At 38.8% G+C, this 23,482-nt stretch overlaps 1 protein-coding gene across 3 annotated transcripts in view; it reads left to right on the plus strand.

The window, feature by feature from the left end:
- EPB41L3 (erythrocyte membrane protein band 4.1-like 3) overlaps positions 1-23,482 on the plus strand; it is a 129,587-nt gene that overhangs the window by 53,085 nt on the left and 53,020 nt on the right. For all 3 annotated transcript variants that reach the window (XM_006867254.1, XM_006867252.1, XM_006867253.1), the window contains exons 3-7: positions 10,630-10,734; positions 11,897-11,939; positions 18,592-18,667; positions 22,782-23,000; positions 23,393-23,480. In XM_006867254.1, the coding sequence (XP_006867316.1) occupies positions 10,630-10,734; positions 11,897-11,939; positions 18,592-18,667; positions 22,782-23,000; positions 23,393-23,480 (531 nt within the window). The remainder of the gene's footprint in view (positions 1-10,629; positions 10,735-11,896; positions 11,940-18,591; positions 18,668-22,781; positions 23,001-23,392; positions 23,481-23,482) is intronic.

Raw genomic sequence — 23,482 nt, forward strand, 5'->3', positions numbered from 1 at the left:
GAAATAGGGCACTGTGTGAGTTGGGTGTTTTGTGTACACCATACTAAAACCTATAGGAGTCTGCTTCTAGTAGTTGTCACTGCTGCTGCTGCTAGCAGAGAGCTATTGGTAGCAACTGGAGTATCTGGCAGTGGGAGAGAGAGAGAGAGAGAGAGGAAGTAAGTGAAGAGAGAATGGAGTGCACTCTGCCCTGCCTACTGCCATCTGAGCAGCAGAAGCAGCCTGAGCCCTGGAGCCCTCTGGCACCCTCACCACCAGCGCCTGCTCTCTGAACAAAGCCTGAGGGCCTACAGCTACAGACGTGGCCTCTGCCTCACAGATACACAGATATCCCATTCATGGCCCAGTGCTGCAAGAGTCTGGGTTTAAGGGGTCTTTAAAACCATTGTTGTTAGTAGGTGTCATCAAGTAAGTTCTGACTCATAGCAACCGTTTGCACAGCAGAACATACGCTAACCTCATAATTGCTGTTACATTTTGAGCCCATTGCTGCTGCCACTCTGACAGTCCATCTCATTGGGGGGTCTCCCTCTTTTTTGCCGACCCTCCACTTCACCACGCACCATTAGAGAGAAATAAAAAGCAGAAAGATAGCTGCATTCCCTTTGAAAAGCCTCATGGACTCACAGACATATACATAGTTGGACATGATCCAAATGAATGTTAAGCAATGCATACCTGTACTTGTTAGGGAGCCCTGGTAGCGTAGTGGGTTATGAGTGGGACTGCTAACTGCAAGGTCAGCAGTTTGTCTCTACTAGGGGAAAGATTACGCTTTCTGGTCCTGTGAAGATTAACAGCCTTGGAAACCCTGTACAGGATCGGATCATTGTGAGTCGGAACCAACTTGAACAGCACACAATCACTACCACCTGTACTGATTATGGGATATTTGTACCTTCGTGGTAGAATTCTTGCTTTCCATTCAACTCCCCCAGTTCACCTCCTAGAAACACTGTCTGTTCATGGAGAATTCATATACATGCTACTGAACAGGCATCAGCAGAGCCTGCAGACTAAGATGGGCACGAGAGAAAGGCCTGATGATCTACTTCTAAACATTAGCCACACCCTGGATCACAGCAAGGCAATCCACATCTGCTTTTCTTTCCTGTGGACATTGGTTCATTATGAACTGGGAGCCGACTTGACAATTGCTAACAGCTATACTTGCTAAGAAGGAGCTCTGGTAGCATAGTGATTACGAATCAGGCTGCGAACCGCAGGGTCAGCAGTTCGAAACTACCAACTGCTCCATAACTACCAGCCATTCCACGGGAGAAGGATAAGGCTTTCTGCTCCCATAAAGATTTACAGCCTTGGAAACCATGTGCAGGGTCACTGTGAGTCGGAACTGACTCCACGGTATGTACCAACAACATACTTAATAAACTTGGACTGTATCCTTGACACAGCCCAAACAGGAAGTTGTTGTTAAGTGCCGTTGAGTCGGTTCCGACTCATACCAGCCTGTATAGGGTTCATGAGGAGCGACTGCCAAGTTTGAACCACTGACCTTGCAGTTCAAACCAAGCCTGAAGTCAGTGCTTATCCTCAGGCACCACACCAGTACTCCTGTAAGGCACCTGTCTTGTACAGTACTTTTGTAAGGTGTCCTATCTTGCTGCTTAGAAATTACAAGTTCCGGTTCTCTTGAAAGGGTTTATGAAATGCCTCACATGTCAGATACTATCTGGGCTTGAACCTTAATATACAAATTTTAGAAAAGAAAGACCTTGTCTTGCGAAGACGATGCTTTCCTATCAAGACTCTAATAAGGGAGGAAAACCTAAGAAAAGATAATTTACAGGGAGTCCAGGTGTCGGATTTGGACTCAGGCTCTGACCTAGTTTGGTGAGTTTTTCCTGTGCTCCTCCTGTATTTGGGTTAAATGGTGATGCAAATTGCACTTTGGAAAGAAAGACTTTTGATTCACCTTCAGAAATGAGGAAAAGGGAATGAAATCCAGTAAGAAATAGTGTAATTGAGGAAGAGAGCATGAAAAAAAAATCAATAACATCTTGCTTCAAGATTAATCCAGCATAATGTAATAATAGTCTTTTTAAAATTCATGTCACTAGTATTTTGTAAGCCCATATGTTGAATGCCTGCTGAGCTCAGTACACTGTACCAAGGGCACTAAAAAGGGTGAAGAGTTTGCTGTCCTTAAAGAGCAAAACTATCCACAAAAAAATACAGGAAGATCTGTGAGAGAAACTAAAACTGTGTTGGCACATGCTGCCTCATTTTGAAGTCACTAATTTAAGGATACAATCAGTCTTTCTGAAAGTTTTCCATATCATAGCTCTAAAGTATTATATTTGCATGAGTAGTTTAAGCCTAAATCCATATATGAAGGCATCTATTTTTCCTTCTTTCGTATGACAGTTTAACTTCCGTTGTTGTTAAGTGCCATCAAGTCGATTCCGACCCATAGCTACCCTGCATAGGGTACCGAGGAGCAGCTAATGAGCTTGAACCACAGACCTTGCAGTTCAAACGGCTTTGCAGTCTGGCGTATTAACCCACAGCGCCACACCTTAACTTCCCTTCATCGGTTTAAATTTCCTGTGTAAATTTAAAGAAATGAGTGATCCTACCTGAGGACCTGTAAAATAGATGCACAGTCAGGTGTGGGTTTAGTCTTGTTTTCTCTCCCCTTCCTAAAACGGAGCAACGGCTCAAATTCTCTGGCACAGCTACTTGGAGTATTTCATTTTCTTCGTGATAGAGAAGCTTGAGATAGAGAAGACCTGTAACCCGTCTTCTAAGGCTAGAAGATTATATTTGACTTGACAAATTTCTGTAATTTCAGCTTTTCACCTTTGCTCAAAGAGAGCTTCACTCAGGTTGATTCATAGCCCTGTGGCATTGAAGGAAAAAACTAATTATATTGTAGTCTTGTGCTGAGATTGAGTGCAATCTGTTTCCTGCTTTTGCACTCTTTGTCTTAAGCACAAATTTAAGACATGATTTTGGAGGGACTTGCAGTTGGAGGTGTTACGCATGTGCATGCTCTGTGTTTATGTCCTGGGCACCTCCCTTGTGTCGTTTCTTCCTGGGTTCAAGAGTACGTTCCTCTCAGTCATCTCAGTGACCCGCTAGGGAAGTCATTAATGCACTGTCTCTGTAAAAAGGCGAAGCCAAGACATTTACTAACCCACCTGGTGTCATTCTTCAGTCATTTGGCAGGATCTTGAGTAAAATTTTTTGTATCAACTATGTAATGGCTAACGTATACATGTACACACACATACATATTATTTGAAATCCTGGTGTGGTGCTGTAGAATAAACACTGGAATGCAAGGTTGGTTTGAACCGCAAGGTTGATGGTTTAAACCCACAACAAGGTTGTGATGTGCTGTGGAGTCGGTTCCAACTCACAGCAACCCTGTACAGGGTTTCCGAGGCTGTAAATCTTTACTGGAGCAGAAAGCCTCATCTTTCTCCTATGGAAAAACTAATAGTTTCGAACTGCTGTCGTGAGGTTCACAGCCCAATTTGTAACTGCTACGCTACCAGAGCTTCAGGTATGTGTGTATATATATATACACACACACACGTTGTTGATTGCAGTCCAGTGTTGATCCTACAGCACCACACCAGGAGTTGACTGTGACCCATAGCGAATCTATATAGAGTTTCTGAGGAGCATCTGGTGAGCTTGAACTGCCACCCTTGCATTTCAAACGGCTTTGCAGTCTGGCGCATTAGCCCACAGCACCACACCAGAACACTCTCTCTCTCTCTCTCTCTCTATCTATCTATCTATCTATCTATCTATCTCTATCTCTATCTCTATCTATCTATCTATCTATATATATATACACACACACACACTTATATATGTATATATATGTGTGTGGTTGTATACATATATACATATACATATAAATAAAACTTAATAAAGTTTAAAACTTTTCTAATTCATTGTAATTCTATTAAGAGCTTTAACTATAAGTTAGATTTTTCTTTTTTGTTGTTTTATTCCTCAGTGTTTGATGGTTTATCATTTCTCATTTGAATCATTTTATTTTAGCAGTTTGCTGATTTGCCGTATCTTAAGCACCTGCATATTCCATGAAAATGTATTGGAATGGATGTCTTAAGATTTTAAGCATGTGTTGTTGCTGTTACGTGCCTTCGAGTTGTTTCCGACTCATAGTGACCCTGTATAGGGTTTCTAAGGAGTGACCGCTGTGCTTGAACCATTGACCTTGCAGTTCAAACCGACCTTGTAGTCCAGTGCATTAACCCACAGCAGCGCCACAGCAGGATTCCTAAGCATGTGTATATATGTAAATAGGACTCCTGGTATAGCGCTGTAGGATCAGCACTGGACTACAAACCACAAGGTCAGCAGTTCAAACCCACATTCATGAATTCCCAGATCTACAGATTAAAACCATCCATTTAAAGTATTACTCCTGTACCACTGGTGAAGAATGAGAAAGTTTTCTTGTGAAGTTCATCAAATTATCTTTTTAATTTCTTAATAGCATTTGACCAAATAAGAGGGGGGGTCTGTGAAAAAATGTAGGAGACACAGTACCCCCACTTCGTCTGCATTCAGGAGGGATATGAGACACATGCATATGGATGGCTATGCTTTCTGGAAGAATTTGGTAAGCCCTCCATAATGTTCTTTCAAGTGTGTCCAAGTCAGTTCCGACTCATAGTGGCCATGTGTAGGGTTTCCGAGGAACAGCTGGTTGGTTTGAACTGCCAACCTTGTGGGTTGCAGTCCAGTGCTGATCCTTACAGTACCAGGAGTCCCTGTGATACTCGAAAGGACTCTGATTTTCCAAGAACTGAGCAATTACATGTTGGAAGGACAGGACATGGATGAGAAGTCCTGACAGGCCATAGACAAGGTAGAACATCTCAGATCTCTGAGGCAGTTCTGAAGGAAGTTCCACCTTCTCAGAGAGTACTTGCCACCTGGTACAATCAATGCAGATAGATCTCAGATGCATGAAGCTACAGTAAGCTAAGGTTTCAATAGCAATAGTTTTCATTGCTGTCTTGACAGCGTCATACCTAACTCAGTAGGCTGCAAAGTACCAGGGGGAGTTTTTGTGCAAGGTAATGGTTTCTCTTCTGTAATCTAGCTATTGGGACTACGGTAGGTGAGAACACAGTGAATTGGAGCCAACTCATTGTTTGAAAATGAAAAAAGAAAAGAAGCAAACATTTATCCTACTTTTGGAATCAAATTTTACCCCTGGGTAAACAAATAGAATTTATATTTACAGATACATTTCCACTAACAAAGGAAAAAGGGATGACTAGAATTAGAATATCGCCTTGTTGCTGCCTTGAATGGATGGATCCAGGCGATGACCATCAGGGGCTGGCTGCTACGATCAAAAAAGACAAGCGGTGATTTTATTCCTCCTGATGAGATTGCACAGCATCACTTCTGGAAAGAGCATCAAGCAAGAATCTGTTCAGGTTTCAAGCTTTAGCCACCAAATTACAGGAAATACAGGGGAGAGAAGAAACATGTTAAAATTACTCCACGGACATGCAAACAGCAAAATCCAGACAGAGAATGCTAGAGACAGATGATGAATTAATTGCCAGGAAAGAACCAGGATACCTAGAAGACATGTACATTTTGAGAGATTAAAGAGATACGTCGACCAATTTTTGTTGTTGTTAAGAGCTGCCAAGTTTGTTCCTACTCATAGGGACTCTGCATAGGGTTATCAAGGAGTGACTGGTGGGTTTGAACTGCCAACCTTGTGGTTAGGAGTCCAGTGCTTCACCTGCAGAACCAACTATAGTGTAATAAGTCTATAGATTTATTAAACAAATGAGGAAAATGTCTTTGAAACAAATGGGAAAATTAAAGTTCAGATGATGTATTTGGTAATATTAAGGACTAACTATTTTGTTGTTGTTTAGGTATGATAAGGGTGTTTACATTATAAGGATTTGTTTTGTTTTAAGTATAATTCTTACCTTTGATGTATGTGTTTTTGTTATTGCTAGTTGCCTTCTAATTGTTTCCAGCTCATGACGATCTCCTGCACAATAGAATGAAACACTCCTCAATCCTGCACCATCCTCACACTCATTGTTACGTTTAAGTCCGTTACTGCTGCCACTGTGTCAATCCATCTTACTGGAGTCTTCCTGTTTTTCAGTGACCTTCCACTTTTCCAAGCATGATGTCCTTCTCCAGAGAATGGGCCTTCCTGATAATATGCCCAAAGTATAAGAGATGAAGTTTCACCATCCTTTTAAGGAGCATTCTGGTTGTACTTCCAAGGCAGATTTGTTCCTTCTTCTAGCAGTATTTCCAGTAACCTTCCCCAACACCATAATTCAAATGCATCAGTTTTGCAGTCTTCCTTATTCATTGTCCAACTTTCACATACATATGAGGTGATTGAAAATACTGTGAATTGGGTTTAGGTGCACATTAGTCCTCAAACTAATATCTCTGCTTTACACTTGAAGGAGGCATTTTGCAGCAAATTTGACTAATGCAATACATCATTTGATTTCTTGACTGCTGCTTCCATGAGCTTTGAATGTGGATTCAAGTTAAGTCTCTGACAACTTCAATCTTTTCTCCATTTATCATAATGTTAATTATTGGTCCAGTTCTGAGTATTTTTGTTTCCTTTATATTGAGGTGCAATTCATATTGAATGCTGTCATCTTTGATCTTCGTCAGTAAGTAGTTTAAGTTCTCCCTTTCAACAAGCAAGGCTGTGTCATCTGCGTATCGCAGGTTGTTAATGAGTCTTCTCCAACCTGATGTAGTTTTTCATGCACCACAGTTTCTCAGTTATCTTCTCAGCATGCAGATTGAATAAATATGGTGAAATGATGCAATCCTGATGCACATCTTTCCTGTTTTTACATCATTCAGTATCCCCTTGTTCTATTCAAATGAGTGCCTCTTGGTCTATGTACAGGTTCCTAATAAGCACAGTGAAGTGTTCTGGAATACTGATTCTTCACAGTGTTATCTGTAGTTTGTTATGATCCACACAATCGAATACCTTTTCATAGTTAATAAAGGAAAAGTAATCATCTTTTCGAGTCCTCATGTGGTACTGTCAGATAGGCATTGGACTGCTAACCACAAACTGGGCAGTTCAAAACTCAACAGCCGCCTCTTGGAAACCTTATACAAAGTCGCTATGAGTCAGAACTGACTCGAGAGCACTCAACAACAACACACATCTTTCTGGTTTTCTCTGCTTTCACTCAAGATCCATCTGACATCAGCAAGGATGATAACCCTTGTTCCATGTCCTCTTTTGAATTCAGATTGAATTTCTGGCAGCTCCCTGTCGACGTACTGCTTCAGTCATTTTGTAATCATCTTCACTATTTTGTTTGCTTGTGAATATTCCGTCGGGCCACCTTTCTTTGGAATGGCCACAAATATGGATCTTTTTCAATCAGTTGGCCAGGAAACTGTCTTCCAAATTTCTTGACATAAATGAGTATGAGCCTCTAGTGCTGCATCAGTTTGTTGAAACATTTCAGTTTGTATTTTGTCAATTCTTGGAGTGTTTTTTACCAGTGCCTTGAGTACTATTTGGACCTCTTCCTTCAGTACCATCAGTTCTTGATCATAAAGTACCCTCAAAATGATTAAACATCGACAAATTCTTCTTGGTACAGTGACTCTGTATTCCGTCCATCTTTAGATGTTCCAAACATCATTCTATATTTTGCCCATAGAATCCTTCAATATTGCAACCCATGGCTTGAATGTTGTTTTTTTTCAGTTTTTTCAGCTTGAGAAATACTCAATATTTTCTTCGCTTTTGGCGTTCTAACTCCAGGTCTTTGCACATTTCACTTTAACACTTGATTTTGTCATCTCATGCTGTCCTTTAAATTTTCTGTTCAGCTCTGTTATTTGCTCATTTCTTTCAGTATCTTTAGCTTCTCTACACTGAGGAGCAAGCTTCAGGGTCTCTCATGACATCCACTTTGGTTATTTTTTTCATGTTCTTTGAATGACCTTTGCCTTTCTTCACATTTTATGTGTTTCATGTTTTCCCACAGCTCTTCTGGTTTTCAGTCATTAGTGTCAAATGGATCAAATATTTTCTTGAGATGGTCTCTAAATTCATGTGAGAGATATTCAAGATCATATTTTGGATCTTGTGAACTTGTTATAATTTTCTTCAGCTTCACCCTGAACTTTCATATGAGTAATTGGTCTGTTTCACAGTCTGCCCCTGGCCTTGTTTTGATTGCTGAGAGAGAGTTTCTCCATCATCTATTCCCACAGCTGTAGTCAGTTTGATTCCTGTATATACCATTTGGTGAGGTCCACATGCATAGTTGCCATGTATGTTGTTGAAAAAAGTTTTTTGCAATAAATACATCATTGGTCTTGCAACATTCTATCATGCGATCTACAGCAAAACTTTGTTTCACCAAGGCCATATTTTCTAACTACTGATCCTTTCTCTTTGTTTCCAACTTTAGTAGTGCAATCACCAGTAATTATTAATGCATCTTGATTGCATGTTTGTTCAGTTTCAGACTGAAGAAATTGGTAGAAATCTTTAGTTTCATCATCACTCACTTCAGTGGTTGGTACGTAAATTTGAATAATAATGGTATTGACTGGTCTTCCTTATAGACATATGGATATTATCCTGTCACAGAATGCATTGTATTTCAAAATAGATCTTGAAATTCATTTTTTTTTTTTTTTTTACCATGAGTGTAATGCCATTCATCTTTAAGGATTTTGTTCCCCACATAGTAAATCCTACGATTGTTTGATCCAAAATGTCCAACACGGGTCCATTTCAGCTCACTGATTCCGAGGATTTTAATCTTTATGCATTCTATATCATTTTTGACAGCTTCCAGTTTTTCCTGATTCATACACACTTCATACATTCCACGTTCTGATAATTAATAGATAATTGCAGATGTTTTTTCTCATTTTGAGTTGTACCACATTAGCAACGGTCCTGAAAGCTTTAACTCCATTCATGTCATCATAGTCGTCTCTGTTTTGAGGAGGCAGCTCTTCCCTAGTCTTATTTTGAGTGACTTCTAATCTTAGGGGCTCACCTTCTGGCACTATATCTGACAATGTTCCACTGCTGTTCGAGATTTTCTGTGACTAACTCTTCCAAAGTGGTCTGCCTCTCCTGTCTAATCTGCCCTAGTCTGGGAATAGGACTGAAAGAGCTTCACCAGGGGTGACCATGCTTGAATTTAAAATAATGGTGACAGCTTCCCGCATCACAGCAACACATAAGCTACCAGTGTATGAGAAACTGACAGACAAGTGGTGGTTTTATATATGTATATTTATAGGTATGTGTGTCTGGATATATATATATAGTAAAATCTCCTTAAACTTAGTTAAAATTTTGTTAAATGTAATTAGAAAATTTTCCTCTAAAATAAGAGAATGTTGAGAGCTGTAGTACCAAACACAAAATTATAAACAAGACTATGCTTACTGGTCAGAAAGAAACTGGAGGAAACTGAGACTGTGAACTTTGGTCACCCTTCAGATCTAGAACTGAACTCACCCTCAGGGCTCCATTTTGAGCCCAGTGGTAGCTAGGTATATAGCAGGGGCATCACTACTAGTAAGTTATTCACGTCATGGACTGGTCAACCATTCAAGATACAAAGAGCAGCATTTATCTAAACACAGAATTAAGAAAGGTGGAAAAAGGCAGAATGAAAATGAGAATCATAGGGAGGAAGTGGAGTAAGTGCTGTGACTTTGAGGGGATTGCAGTCATTGAAATGAAGTACATGGCTCATCATCGAGTGGAACACTGATGATCTGCTCTGGAAGCTTTCACTCAATATACATTAAAAGGATTAAAAAATAAACAAATGACAGATTTTCATCTAAAAGCTAAAAATAGCTAATGAAGTTAGTTTAATAGATTTTAGAAAGTGATTCATTGCTGCAGCTTCTAAGTAAAGATTGGAATGGGAAATTCTAAGTGAAGATCTGCGTAATTCAAGGACTAGAGTCAGTCCTTCTCAGATTAAGAATCTTGTATATATGGTGAGTTGAGTGAGGGCTTTCTGAAGTGTAACTTTCACTAATGCTTTAATACTCTCTTTCACTGTCGATACATTTGCATATTTTAAAATATTTGAGGCTTCCAAGCAGCATGTCATTTTCCCAAGCTAAATAAACAAACAGAAAACCAAACGTGTGCAATCAAGTCGATGTCCACTGATGGTGACCATAGCGTGGGATCCATAGCATATTCCATGCTGTCTTTTCAGACCTATTTCTCCAGACCTTTCTTCTAGATTACATCTGTGTATCTTTCAACGAGCATGTTAATCTGTAGTAGGTTTAGTGGACACTCCACTGAGCTTTTTTTAACTAGTTACACATGACATAGTGAAATGATCACACTGTTGCTAGCTTGTTGTTAAGTGTTGTCGGTTCCAACTCATAACGACCCTGTACAAGGGTTCTGAGGAGCAGCTGGTGAGCTTGAACCGCTGACCTTGAAGTTCAAACCAAGTTTGCAGTCCAGTGCATTAACCACAGCACCACACCAGCATTTTAACATTTATCCAGTTTTATTTGTGCCAGTGACAACTTTTGGTGTGTTGATTTGTTTTTCCATCGTTCTTTCCATAGAAGCGCTCCAGAGGTCAAGTGCTGTTTGATAAAGTATGTGAACACCTGAACCTGCTAGAAAAGGATTACTTTGGTCTTACATATCGAGATGCTGAAAACCAAAAGGTGAGAGATTACAAGCAATACAAAGTACAATTGATTGAGATGCTTCTTACTGCAGATAAGTCAATGAGAAGAACTGTGTTAGGTGGACCGTGTTTTCTATCTCCCCTCATATCCCCCCCACTTTCTGCTTTGAATCCCTAAATGCTTCTCATCACCTTACACCCAATAGTAAGTCCACCCTTCTGTTTTTCATGGATCAATTATCTATTTATTCCACATTGCATGTGATGCTTTTTTTAGGGAATGACATATTGCACCAGATTACTTGAACCAGTGAAAGTTGGAACATTGTCCCCAAATTGTATGAAGTCTCTAGGGTTGTAACATAAATTGTGAGGGTAGTTCAAGATTAGGGCGTTTATCTTATTTTTAATTCATTTCATTATGCTGCCATATCTTATCAAATCATAATATGAGATGATGGGTCATTTGTGGACTTAAACTTAGCAAGTGCATTCAGTAGGCATTAATGTGTAATATAATACCTTGATTGACTCAGCACCTGATCAGTGTTCAGGGCTTTGCTTCTCTAATCCCTATAAAGAGTATTTCCATTATATTGGCGGTGGAAATGCAGAAAGGTTGTTCATAGATTTGTTGTTTTGATGTTATTGAACAAATCATACTTAGTACCTCCTGAATTCTCCAGACTGTTTGTAGCATCATCATTACACATATGATTTTCTGGGTGAAAAAGCCTCATACATCTGCAGCACTTGTTTATTGTGAGGGAAGTTTTCCCAGCAGGTGTACGAGAATCTGCAGTCATGGGAGTCACTGGTGTGGTACCAAATGGCCAGAGCATCAGTGTGTCAAGTTGAGTGCATCTTTAATAATGGTAACTTGTTTGAACATAGATTTATCCTCCTTTTATTTTTTCTTTCTTATTTCTGTGCTAGCTTATATCTGAAGGCAGTGGTTAAAAAGAAAAATGATTTTGTCAAGCACTAACTGTGTACACACATGGATTTTCTCTTTTCCCTTCTTAGACTAGTGCTTGAATCTTGCAGTGGCAGACAGACAAGGCCTTCCCAACAAGCACTCTCATTAGTGGATGTCACTGTTAGGGCATGGTCCCATTACTGGATGTCTGTATCTGATCAACATGAAGTAATTTTTTATTCAACTTTGATTCAAATTTAAAATGTCATTTCCTTTTCAGAATTGGCTGGATCCGTCTAAGGAAATAAAAAAACAAATTCGAAGTAAGTTCTCTTGAACTATTTTATGTGGAAATGTGAAGATTTTTGAGACCGGGTTGTCTGCACTGGTAGCCCATACCCAGTTGACCATAGTGGCTACAGATTAAAATCTCAAATTTGATCTTTAGTAAGTTAATCTGGTTCAAATAGTACTCATATTTAATAAACAGAACCCAGGAATTAAAATGAATATGACATTAGCTACCGCCCTCACGTCCCACCCACATGTACACAGATATGAAAAATACAATTTCATCAAATAACACGTGCAAATGACAGCCATTTAAAATTTCTAAGCTGAATTGCTAATGTTACGTTGAGCCAACGGTCACAAAAATATAAAACTCAAAGTTAAAGAAATATTTGATAGTTCAGATAGTTCAAAATCAAATATTTGATAGTTCAAAAATCAAATTGAAATTTACAGTCTTGTGACATCTTCTTTTCTTGAGTCCCTAAAAGTGTGTTGAGAAATGCATATTATATTTTCTAATGGATTGTATAATTGTATGAGCAATTCACAGAATTGAAATATAAGTAGGTAGCATGTGACAGAGGAGCTCTGGTAGCTTAGTGGTTACGAATCAGGCTGTAAACCGCAAGGTCAGCAATTCGAAACTACCAGCTGTTCCACGGGAGAAAGATGAGGCTTTCTGCTCCTGTAAAGATTTACAGCCTCGGAAACCCTGTACAGGGTCGCTATGGGTCGGAACCGACTCCACGGCACACAGCCACAAGCATGTGCCAGGTTGCTAAATCTTACTATTTGTGACTGTTAGTGCCATTGAGTCTGTCCCAACTCATAGCGACCCTGGTTTCTGAGGCTTTAGGTCTTTGCAAGAGCAGAATGTCTCATCTTTCTCCTGCTTAGTGACTGGTAGGTTCGAACCACTTAACATGGTTAGTTTGCAGTCCAGTGCTTATCCTGTGAAACCAACGTGCTCCTGTTAAGTGCCATCGAGTCAGTTCTGACTCATAGTGACCATGTATAGGGTTTCCAAGGAGCTGCTGATGGGTTTGAACTGCCAGCCTTTTAGTTAACATCCCTAATATTACTAATTCTCAAGTGCAAATTAAAATGAGACATTTTTCACCTACTTAGATTAGCAAAGATGTAAAAAGTCTCAAAGTACATTGCATTGGCAACTGTACATATACATTTGATAGAAGTATAAATTGTTATAACCCTTCTCATGCAATTTGGTAATATTTCTTTAAAATGTGCATATTCTTTCACCATTAATTCTACATATAGAACTTTTATTCCGCATGTAAACAAGAAAGAAAAATGTTCTCGTGTGTGTACACGTACAAAACTTCATACTGTTAGCAATGAAAAAGACACAACTTAGATGTGCATTTGTCAGGAAATAGTTTAATCAGTCATGGAATAGCCACCACACCATCAAATACTTGGCAGCTATTAAAATGGAATGAGGTAGAATAAAAATGTCTTAGTTCTCCTTAGAGAGAATGAGGTTGTAGAACATAACAAGGCCCCATTTATTTAAAACAAGACATGCACATAAAATTTATAGGAAAATTTTGGAAGGCCATGGAAGATATTAACAGTAATTACCTCCAGACTACAGGGTAGGGAATTGGAAAAGAGATTTTTTTTTTTTTTTTAAACATTTTCCTATAGCTCTCACTTTTATCATAAACTTGAATAATCTTTATAATTTGAAATAATGTGTTAATTTTTAAGCAGTTTATATTCTTACCAATAAAATATAAATTAATTCACCTGCAAAACTAATTCTAGTGGAAGAATTCATTTAAGATCTATTTATTAATGAGAACATCATTCCTATTTAAATTTCAATAGTTTAGTATTAAGAGATAATGAATGTTTCCAGTGCCTTTGAAAGTCTTTGGATACCAAAATACTCAAAGTGCTAATCTAAAAAGTGAGTAATGAGTAGTTTAAAATGGTTGATTAGTATATAGTACCTCAGAAAAAAATCACTTTCTAGATGTTAAGGAGTTTGTTGTTGATTTATATAATTATACATCTTTACCCTATAACTCTTTTTTTGTTGTTTTAAATTTGATGTATTCTCCTTACCAGAAACTTAGTACTGAAGTAATTTGAGAAAAATAGATTAATTTGGATTTATAAGGGACAGCTGTCATTGTGATAAGTCAGTGGAGACACTATTATTTTTTGGTTTCAGAGAGTAATAAGTAAGTGGAAGAACTACTTTTTGGTCCTAAAAAAATTTTAAGATGATGAATATGTTGTAAGGATCATTTTATGGAGTTCTTAAAAGCAGATATTCTGAGTGTTTATCATAACACTGTACATAAACTCCTCTGTATTAATCTAGCTAATGAAATGCTTCTTTGTAGTTGACCAATGAATAAATGCATATATAAAATTTTCAAGGGTCAGCTATAATACTGCTACAAAAAAGCCTGTATAAAAATGGTCTTTCTTTTCTGTTGTTAATAGAAGTCTTTTTTCCAGCCCTCCTATTCGTCCTGTCTCCTACCTTTCTTTCTATGAGAACCCTAACAGCACAGTAGAAACATGAAATTTAAAGGCTATTCCAATCATATAAGATTAGGCTGTATTATTTAGGACAATGAAAGAAACCTTGCAGATAAAGGAGGAGGCAAGGAAAATTAAAATTTCAAAAAGATGGAATTTAATATTTTTACCTATGTTTATTGCTTCCCAGCCAATGCCCTCTTTCCACAAAGTTTGCATTCTACAGAGACAATGTTTATCATATCTAATAGCATTAATAAGGGACCCCAGTAGCAATGTCAGCCGTTCAAATCTACCAGCTACTCCACAGGAGAAAGATGAGGCTGTCTGCGCCCATAAAGACTTACAGCCCTGGAAAACCCATACAGGGTCATTATGAGTCAGAACCAACTGAGCAGCACACCACCACCTGTACCATTAGTGTACCATCATCACCTCCTCTTCCTCATTATAGATAATAAAGGGATGTCTCAGCCATATTCTGTAGGCCTAGCATTTGTCTGCATAGGATCTTGGTGTGGCGCTGTGGGTTAATACGCTGGACTGCAAGGTTTGGTTTGAACCTCAGGGTTAGCAGTTCAAGCTCACCAGCCACTCATCAGAAACCCTATATAGAGTCACTATAAGTCGACAGCACTTAGCAACAGAAACCGACTCGACAGCACTTAACAGAAGGCAAATGTCTGCAGAATGAGATATATCTGCAGATTGAGATTTTCAGGTAATGAGAGATTTAGCTGATAGAGGATTTTCAATTATAAATCTGTAATAAACAGAAAATCGTGAAACCAAACACTTCATCCTTAGGAAAAATTCTAATTTTAGCTATGCCATATCTTAAAATTTGTATAAATGTATTGACTATTTGTCATGTAATAATTTTGATAAATTTGGAGTCCTGGTGTGGTGATGTTGGATAGCACTGGACTGCTAGCCACAAAGTCAGCAGTTCAAACTCACAAGCCACTTCTTTGATACCCTATACAGGAATTGACTCAGTGGCACTTAACAACAACAAACGTTGATATAACAATTTCATGCCAAATTCAGTATATTAAGAAATTTAAAGATTTCACCATGCACTGAAATTAGAATTTCTTTATAAGAATGTGCTCTTCAGTTTCAGTGTTCTATTTCTCATAAATTTGCTATTTAAAATCCTATCTAAGCACATAGATTTATTTAATATGTTTAAGCTGTTTGATTTCATATTTCTAAACAGGACCAGCCATCATCTTAGAGATATGGGGTTTTCCTGGTGTAGCTCCATAGGATAAGCACTCGCCCTCAAAGTTGGTTGGAACCACAAGGTTGGTGGTTCAAACTCACCAGCCGCTCTTCAGAAAACCCTACACCCAGGGTTGCTCACTGACTTGGTGGCACTTAACAACAACAGCAGCAACAAACCCATTCATTGCGTTGGCATATCCTTCCAGTTAATTTGTTTCCATGGAGTTCTTTACTTTACTGTGTTACATATTTAATTTCTATCTGCATTTCTCATTTATTTCTAGTTTTGTGTCTCATTTTACTAGATCGTTTTCTTGATTTCGGGTATAGATTATAGTTTTATTAAGCTTTCCCACTCTTTCAAAAATAACCCCTTGTGGTGATTTTGAGTCCTTGTTGTTTTAAGTAATGTAGACTTGGGTCTGGCTCATAGTGACCCTGTATAGGGTTTCTGAGGAGCAGCTGGTGAGTTTGAATTGCCAAACTTATAGTTCAAACCAACTTGTGGTCCAATGCTTTATCCCACAGTACCATACCAGGTGATTTTCAGAGTGTGAAACCAGAGCACCCCGGTAATTGGACCACAAACAGACTTCTGAAGACCACAAATTCATAGACCATATTTTAGATCTCTGGAATAAAAATCTCTGTGTGGGAATGAATCCTAAGTGGCATTTTTTAACAAGTACCACAGAGGACTTTGGGGGTCCAGTCTGGTTTGAAAGTCACTTTCCTGGAATGGGGATTCTTGTATTGAAATAGCATCATTTCCAACCTAGAATATTTAACTCTAAATTTATTATAAGATTATTTAATTACATTAGAAAGCTCTTAGTTGTATTAAAGGAATACTTCAAAGTGAGTAAGAATTATAAAACGGTAATAAATTGGTTTTTCATGATTACCTGCTGGTCTTAATCCCACTTGGTTGAAGAGCGCAGGCATTTATGAAGAACCTCGCCATTGGCAAGTGTTGAAGGGACTCTGTTTTAGTAGGAACTCAACAGCAAACTGAGACCCAATCAGATTACTTTTAGAACGCCAAAAGACTTTCATTTTTTACAGTAGTAAAAGAAAAAAACAACACTAAAAATATATTTGTTTAAACAGAGTTGTATAGCTCATACTACTTATGTTTCAGTAGTATATTCTGGTGTTTTAAAAATTATGCTAAACCTTCACTAACCCCTGGTCCTGGAGTCCTGATGTGGTGCGGTAGGATAGGAACTGGAGTGTTAGTTACAAGGTCGGCGATTCAAACCCACCAGCCACTCCAAGGAAACCCTATACGGGTTAGTCACTATGAGCTGGAGTCGACTCGATGGCACTTCACCACAACGCTTGGTCTTTGCTAAGTTCTTCATAATGTAACTCAGGTATTATTCTTGCCATATGGAATTTCAGTGCCAAAAATAAACTAGAACTAATAAATGGATATATGCTGGTGATGGTATCCATATAAGAAACCTCTGAAGTTAAGCACTTGGCACATACGTAAGAGAAACGTGGAAGAATAGGGAGGTAGGAAGTCCTTATAATACTGTACTTCTCTGGTGACTATTTGTGAAGGGTTCAAAGAAAAATGGAATTCCCAGAATGCATCTATTGTGTGAAAAAGGGAATATTTGGGGATCTTAGGAGAGTATTTTAAGCACAAGGGCTGGTGACAGAATTGTGGAATAAGAGCAAGACCTTGGCAACAGTAAACGAAGGGCTTCTACTGCAGAAACCAGGGAGATGGTGAGGAATGTTCTAATAGTCCAATGAGAACACAAGAAGGACGCAGGCTGGGGTGCTGTTATTGGATGGAGGGCACAAGTGTAAACAGTGTCCCAGAGAAGGAATGCCCAGATGTTGGTAAATTACAGCCTTAGGCACCAGCAGGGAAGCACCAAGTGAATAAGAGTTCAAGGAGTGATTGTGTAGAGAGATTAAATGTAGAAAGAAATGTTTTTCCCTTTTTTTCATGTTTACAATGATAAACCATACACAGTTAGAGCTAGAACTAATAAATGTGGAGCATAGTAAGATTATTAGTGTTTGGAGTATATGTGTAGACATTATGGTAAGCAGGTACCTGAGAGCTGACACCTCACTGTTGGAGAGACCTTAGGTAAATGATAACACAGGAGAAAGAATGGCAAAATGGAAGGAGGATCGGCCCAAGTTATGGGCTAGGTACATATGGCATTTGGGAATACACAGTAAATACATTAAGCTGTCTGTTTAATCAAAATTTCTCTGAGGAAAGAAAGAATTTTCAAAAGCCCATTTATTAAAGCAATGTAACAAGCCTTTCCTATGAAATAAAAGTAGTGTGGATCGAACTTTGAATTTATTATAATGGAATTTGACTTGCAATAACACAATGAAAAGGACAAAGAAAATGGGAATTACAGCTGTAATTTTCATATGTGAACTATCCAGAAATTCATAGCAGTAAATCCAGTTCATTCCAGACTTGTCTGATCAAAGATTATCCATATCTTCATTTTCTTTTTCTAGCAAACATTTACTTCTATCCGTGAATAGAGAAAGAATGTTTGTCAGTTTCCTTGCTAGTTAGCAGCATCAGTCACAGATTTGCTTGGGGAGAAAATGAGCAATTCCTTGAGGTTTCAGAGTTAACCTGTGTTCTTCAGTAGTGCAGTCCTGGTGTGGCGCTGTGGGTTAATGCGCCAGATTGCAAAGTCATTTGAACTGCAAGGTTGGTGGTTCAAGCTCACCAGCTGCTCCTCAGAAACCCTATACAGGGTCGCTACGGGTCGGAACCGACTCAATGGCACTTCACAACAACAACTTCAGTAGTGCAGGTGGTCAAAGCTACCTGGAAGTTAGGGGTTGTAGTTACGGCAATTTTGGCTTTCAGTTAGAACCATAAGAAGAAAAGATTTTTCTAAGGTTTTATGTTGTTTTCTGCCTTTCCTGCAGGTGGTGCTTGGCACTTTTCATTTAATGTGAAATTTTACCCCCCTGACCCTGCCCAGCTATCTGAAGATATCACCAGGTAAATGAGCGTTGGCTGGAAAAAGGGAGGCTTATTGGGAGAGTTGTGCTTCTCTTCAACTCCGGAGAAGAACGTGCTTATATATGGTAGGCCTCAGCCATCCACATTCAATTGGCAAACAAAAGGCAACGAAACAGCTGATGAGAGGATTTTCCAAAGCACATCTGTTCACAGTTGAATCTTTGGTGCTAGACTGATACTTCCTTTTGCCTGACCCTGGTGGGCAAACATGCTGAATTGAGAGACTGTCATCCACCCACCACAGCCAAATTGGGTGAGATTCACCCTTAAATGTTGTAGCACTGTTTGATGCTCCCACTTTAAAAATTGATGGGAACATATATTTTTAGATACTTAATGCTTTTTATATTGGGTACTTCACAGCTATTTTGAAAAAGACACATATACATACAGTTGTACAAATCCACATGTACAGATAAACACACACATACATTTAAGAGTTTATTTTCCATGCCCTATTTATAAAAAGAGAATGATTCATTTGATTTCTGGAAGGATTGTTGAGAAATGAATTCAACCTGAAACTGTTCCAGCTTGGTAGTAGAGCTTTGAGCATAAAAGGTATCCATCATAAAGTCGCACCAGGCTTTCTCTGTGTTTTTCCAAGCCTCTTTGCATTCTGCTTTGGAGCCACTAACTCTCCTGCTCTTTTAGTTTGTGGTCAAAGTGATTATGTGCAATGTGTGCTGGAATGTTCTCTGTAAGCTTGGCTTCCTTCTTTGGAGGGCTTTTAGAAAAGTGAAGTTACTCAAAACAACTTAAGTCACTTGGTATGATGAAAATAAATTCACCACACATATTAGAGAAGGATTAAAAACTAGTTCCAGAGTACCACATTTATAGTTGCATTGAAGCAGAGGTGTACTCATCATTTCTTATTTAAAATGCCTTTAGATGTTCTAAGAACCATTTAGTTAATAGTTAAATTGTGGTTTAACATAAGGCCTATGTTGTTGTTGTGTGCCATCAAAACAACTAGAAAGAAGCTCCACAAAGACACAGAAGATCTCAACACTATCAACCAACGTGAACTCAAACACATGCAATAAAATCACAATACACATTCTTTCCCAGTGCACATGGATTGTTCTCCAGACTAGACCACATGTTATGACACAGAGAAAGCCTCAGTTATTTGAAAACACAGAGAAAGCCTCAATTATGTGGAAAAAATTCAGAGCGTCATCTCTGGTCTCAATGCTATAAAATTAGAAACACTTTCTTTTGGAAGAGAACAGTTGAAGACATTTGCTAGCAGAAAACTTGTTTAATATCATTGAAAGAAGGTAAGATATACATCTAAGAAGCTCAATAAAGGATATACCTAATAAAGCATAGAAAGTCACCAAGACATATCATAATCAAATTTTCCCAAATCAAAGATAAAAAAAGAATCCTGTGAGCAGTTTGGAAAAATACAACGTTACCTACAAAAGGCAACTAATAAAAACTAAGCTATGATTTCTTAGCAGAAGCCATGCAAGCAAGAAGGCAATGAAATTACAAATACAAAAACCTTGCAGGGGAAATGCCAACCAAGAATTACATATCTGGTAAAACTACTCTCAAACATAATGAGGCTTTTTCCAGATAAACAAAAATTAAGAGAATTTGTAAAAATCAGACAAACTTACAAGAAATGCTGATAGGAGTCCTTTAGACTGAGAACCAAAACATCAGACAAACAGATTAAGACACATGACAACATGACTCAGAAACCAATCCAAAAAAAGCATTCTCTAAACAAGCTTATCTGACTGAAAATAGAGAACCAGAGGCGTCAGACTCTGTAACAACAACTACAAAGCAAAAAGAAGAAAGTGACACAGCTCCAGAATTCCAAATGGAGAGGAATCTGTGTGATATCAAGATAGAGCAGACTTAAATTTAGGAAGACAAAAAGAAATTACAGTGTAGGGTGGAAGGTGGTAGTTGCCGTCAAGTCGGTACCCACTCATAGTGATTCCTAGCCTTTCCTAGGGTTTCCTAGGCTATAGAAACAGAATTCAAATTTCTGGCTTGTGGTTAGCAGCCCAAGGTGTAACCTACCAGGTATCCTAGAGAAATATTGTATTCCTCATTAGATAGGGCAAAATAAGAATTTTTTTTTAAAGTGGAGTATGGTGAGAAACTAGGTAACAATAATGAAAGAGAAGTAATAACCCACTAAAAAGGAAGAAAAGTGGGGAAAGAAAAAGACAAAAGCAATCCAAAATAAAAATCCAGAACAAAAAAAAGCCAGAAAGGTGATACAGCAGCACTACCTGTCACATGATCCAAGGGAGCACACACCCACATGGGCAGCAGCCACAGCCAGGAGTCTCAACTTTGCTGAGAGCATGCCCGCCAGTCACATGAGCGCTACAGGCTCAAGGCTCAGTCTGCTTTCAGATAGGGGCAGTCAGTGGTCTCTTGTGGCCTGACCAAACAGGGCTGATAGGGAGTAACATGGGAGTTGTCCCTAGCCACAAATTTGAGGGTGGGGGATGGATAGGGGAAGCCTGTCCCTTGGTCAACAGGAAGGTGTGGTGGTGAAGGCAATCGAAAAAAGCACTTCTATGGTCATAGTTTACTGCTGATGCCTAGTAAACTTTCGTTTGGTGCAGCCAATTACCAGTTTCTACCTAAACTCAGTTCCTGGTGAGGTGCTATAGGATGGACTCACTGATTGCAAGGTTGGTGGTTCAAACCCACCAGCCGCTCCTCGAAACCATGTACAAGGTCGCTGTGTGTCAGAACCCATTTGACGGCACTTACCTACAACCACCCAGAGTCAATTGGGTGGATGGGGTAGAGACTCCCAGCATCTAGCATCTTCCTCTCTGCATAGGTCCTCAAACCAAACAACTAGGGCTCTCTACTAGGGAGTAGTTTCATCTCCTTCACTGGTTCAGCTTCTCACTCTTTGGTCATTCTTCTCACTGGCATTTTTGCCTGCTTCTCTGCACTTTTTTCTCCCACATCCATTTCATAATCTGCTCACCTTGTTTCACTCAGGATCCATCCACACTGTGTCTCCCAGAAATGATTCAGTGGAGTTGGCTTCTCCTTGTCCATGTATACGGTCGTCTTTGTCTCAGAATTGCTGCATGACTTATGGACCCATGGTCCTTCTCTGTTAGTATTTTCGTTCTGTCTGCCTTTCCACAGTTTCAGGATTATCGTCTCTGTATTTACTCAGTTTCTCAGGTCTATGTTGTGGAGGAATTGGGTACCATTTTATCTCCCAATTCCATAAAGCTCATTTTATAATACCCGTATACAAGGTCATGATAGGCATTATTAAAACTCTTCAATGTTAACAGTCACCTTGAGCTCTTCTGTAGTTAGTCTAATATCTGTAAATCATGACAACAAAGTAACAAGACAAGACATCTCTTAATAGAGATTTTTATTACAAAGCATAAAAATTATATGAAAATGGTTTACATTCCTCCAATTAAAAACTCTACTTCTCATGACAGGATTCTCAAATTTAAGGTAATAGTTTTTCACAGTGAATTTTTTATATCAGAGTTGATCAATTTAATTAAAACCAATAAATGAGAGTTTTAAACCAGGAGAAATTATGTCATTTTTGTGAAGAGACTGTTTCATTAGGAATGCAGGAAATTGAGATCAGACTTTATGATGACATTGCTGTCAAATAACCTGAAAATTAGCTTGGTCATATGGGAAGACCTTTAACTTAGCCAGCAAGATGAGTCTTCCTTAATGCTAGCTGAGGTCAAATAATTTATATGAGCATAATTTTTGTTGTTGTTTTAATTACTCTAACCAAACATTTCAGGGGCTGTTAATCTGACTTCAAAAATTACTTTAAAAAAGATATTGCAGGAAGGGTGACTGTAGGTGTCTGCTACTCTGTATTTCATTAATAAAATTTTGCTTGATACTGAATATTGACTGACTTCTTCTAGATGTTTTTAAATATTACATTTTATAGCCAAATATTTTCCCATATATTTAGATCAAAATGTAGATATTAAAAAATATGTCTGGTGAGTAGATTTGACAGGGAGAAACTGTTTATGACTGCAGTGTATATACTGAGTGTTCTTTCTTTCCTGATTTGTCTGTTGGCTTCTGGAAGGTACTACCTCTGCCTTCAATTGAGAGATGACATCGTGTCTGGAAGACTGCCCTGCTCCTTCGTGACCCTTGCCCTGCTGGGCTCTTACACTGTGCAGTCAGAGCTAGGAGACTTTGATCCTGATGAATGTGGGAACGACTATGTTAGTGAGTTTCGCTTTGCACCAAACCACACTAAAGAACTGGAGGACAAAGTGATCGAACTGCATAAGAGCCACAGGTTAGTCACAAAAGCCCTGGATGTATTGCATTTTAGTTCTGCCTTGATGGATGCAGCAACACCTATACAAACCTATCTTCCCAGTATTGATTTCAATAAACTAAGGATGGGAATTTTAGCAAACTGAGAATATATCCATGGTGAAGTTCTGGAATAGTTCATCTTTGTCTCATTCAGAACGTTCAGGAGTTCTTTGTAACATTTTCTTTCAAACGTATTCTTACTGTGATTTCCATCTGCCCTGTCCCCAGGGATATATGCACTGGTGATGCTCTGATGGCTTATTTGTTAGATAAGCAAGGCACCTGGGTGGTGTGTGATATATAACCCAGTCAGAGAAAGCAGAAACAGCATTGTGACCACCACCCCCCTTTTTGTTCCCTTCTTGTCAGAGGAATGACACCAGCAGAAGCCGAGATGCATTTCTTGGAAAATGCCAAAAAACTGTCTATGTACGGGGTCGATTTACATCATGCCAAGGT

This window comes from Chrysochloris asiatica, unplaced genomic scaffold (genome assembly GCF_000296735.1).
Source record: "Chrysochloris asiatica unplaced genomic scaffold, ChrAsi1.0 scaffold00103, whole genome shotgun sequence".
NCBI lineage: Eukaryota > Metazoa > Chordata > Mammalia > Afrosoricida > Chrysochloridae > Chrysochloris > Chrysochloris asiatica.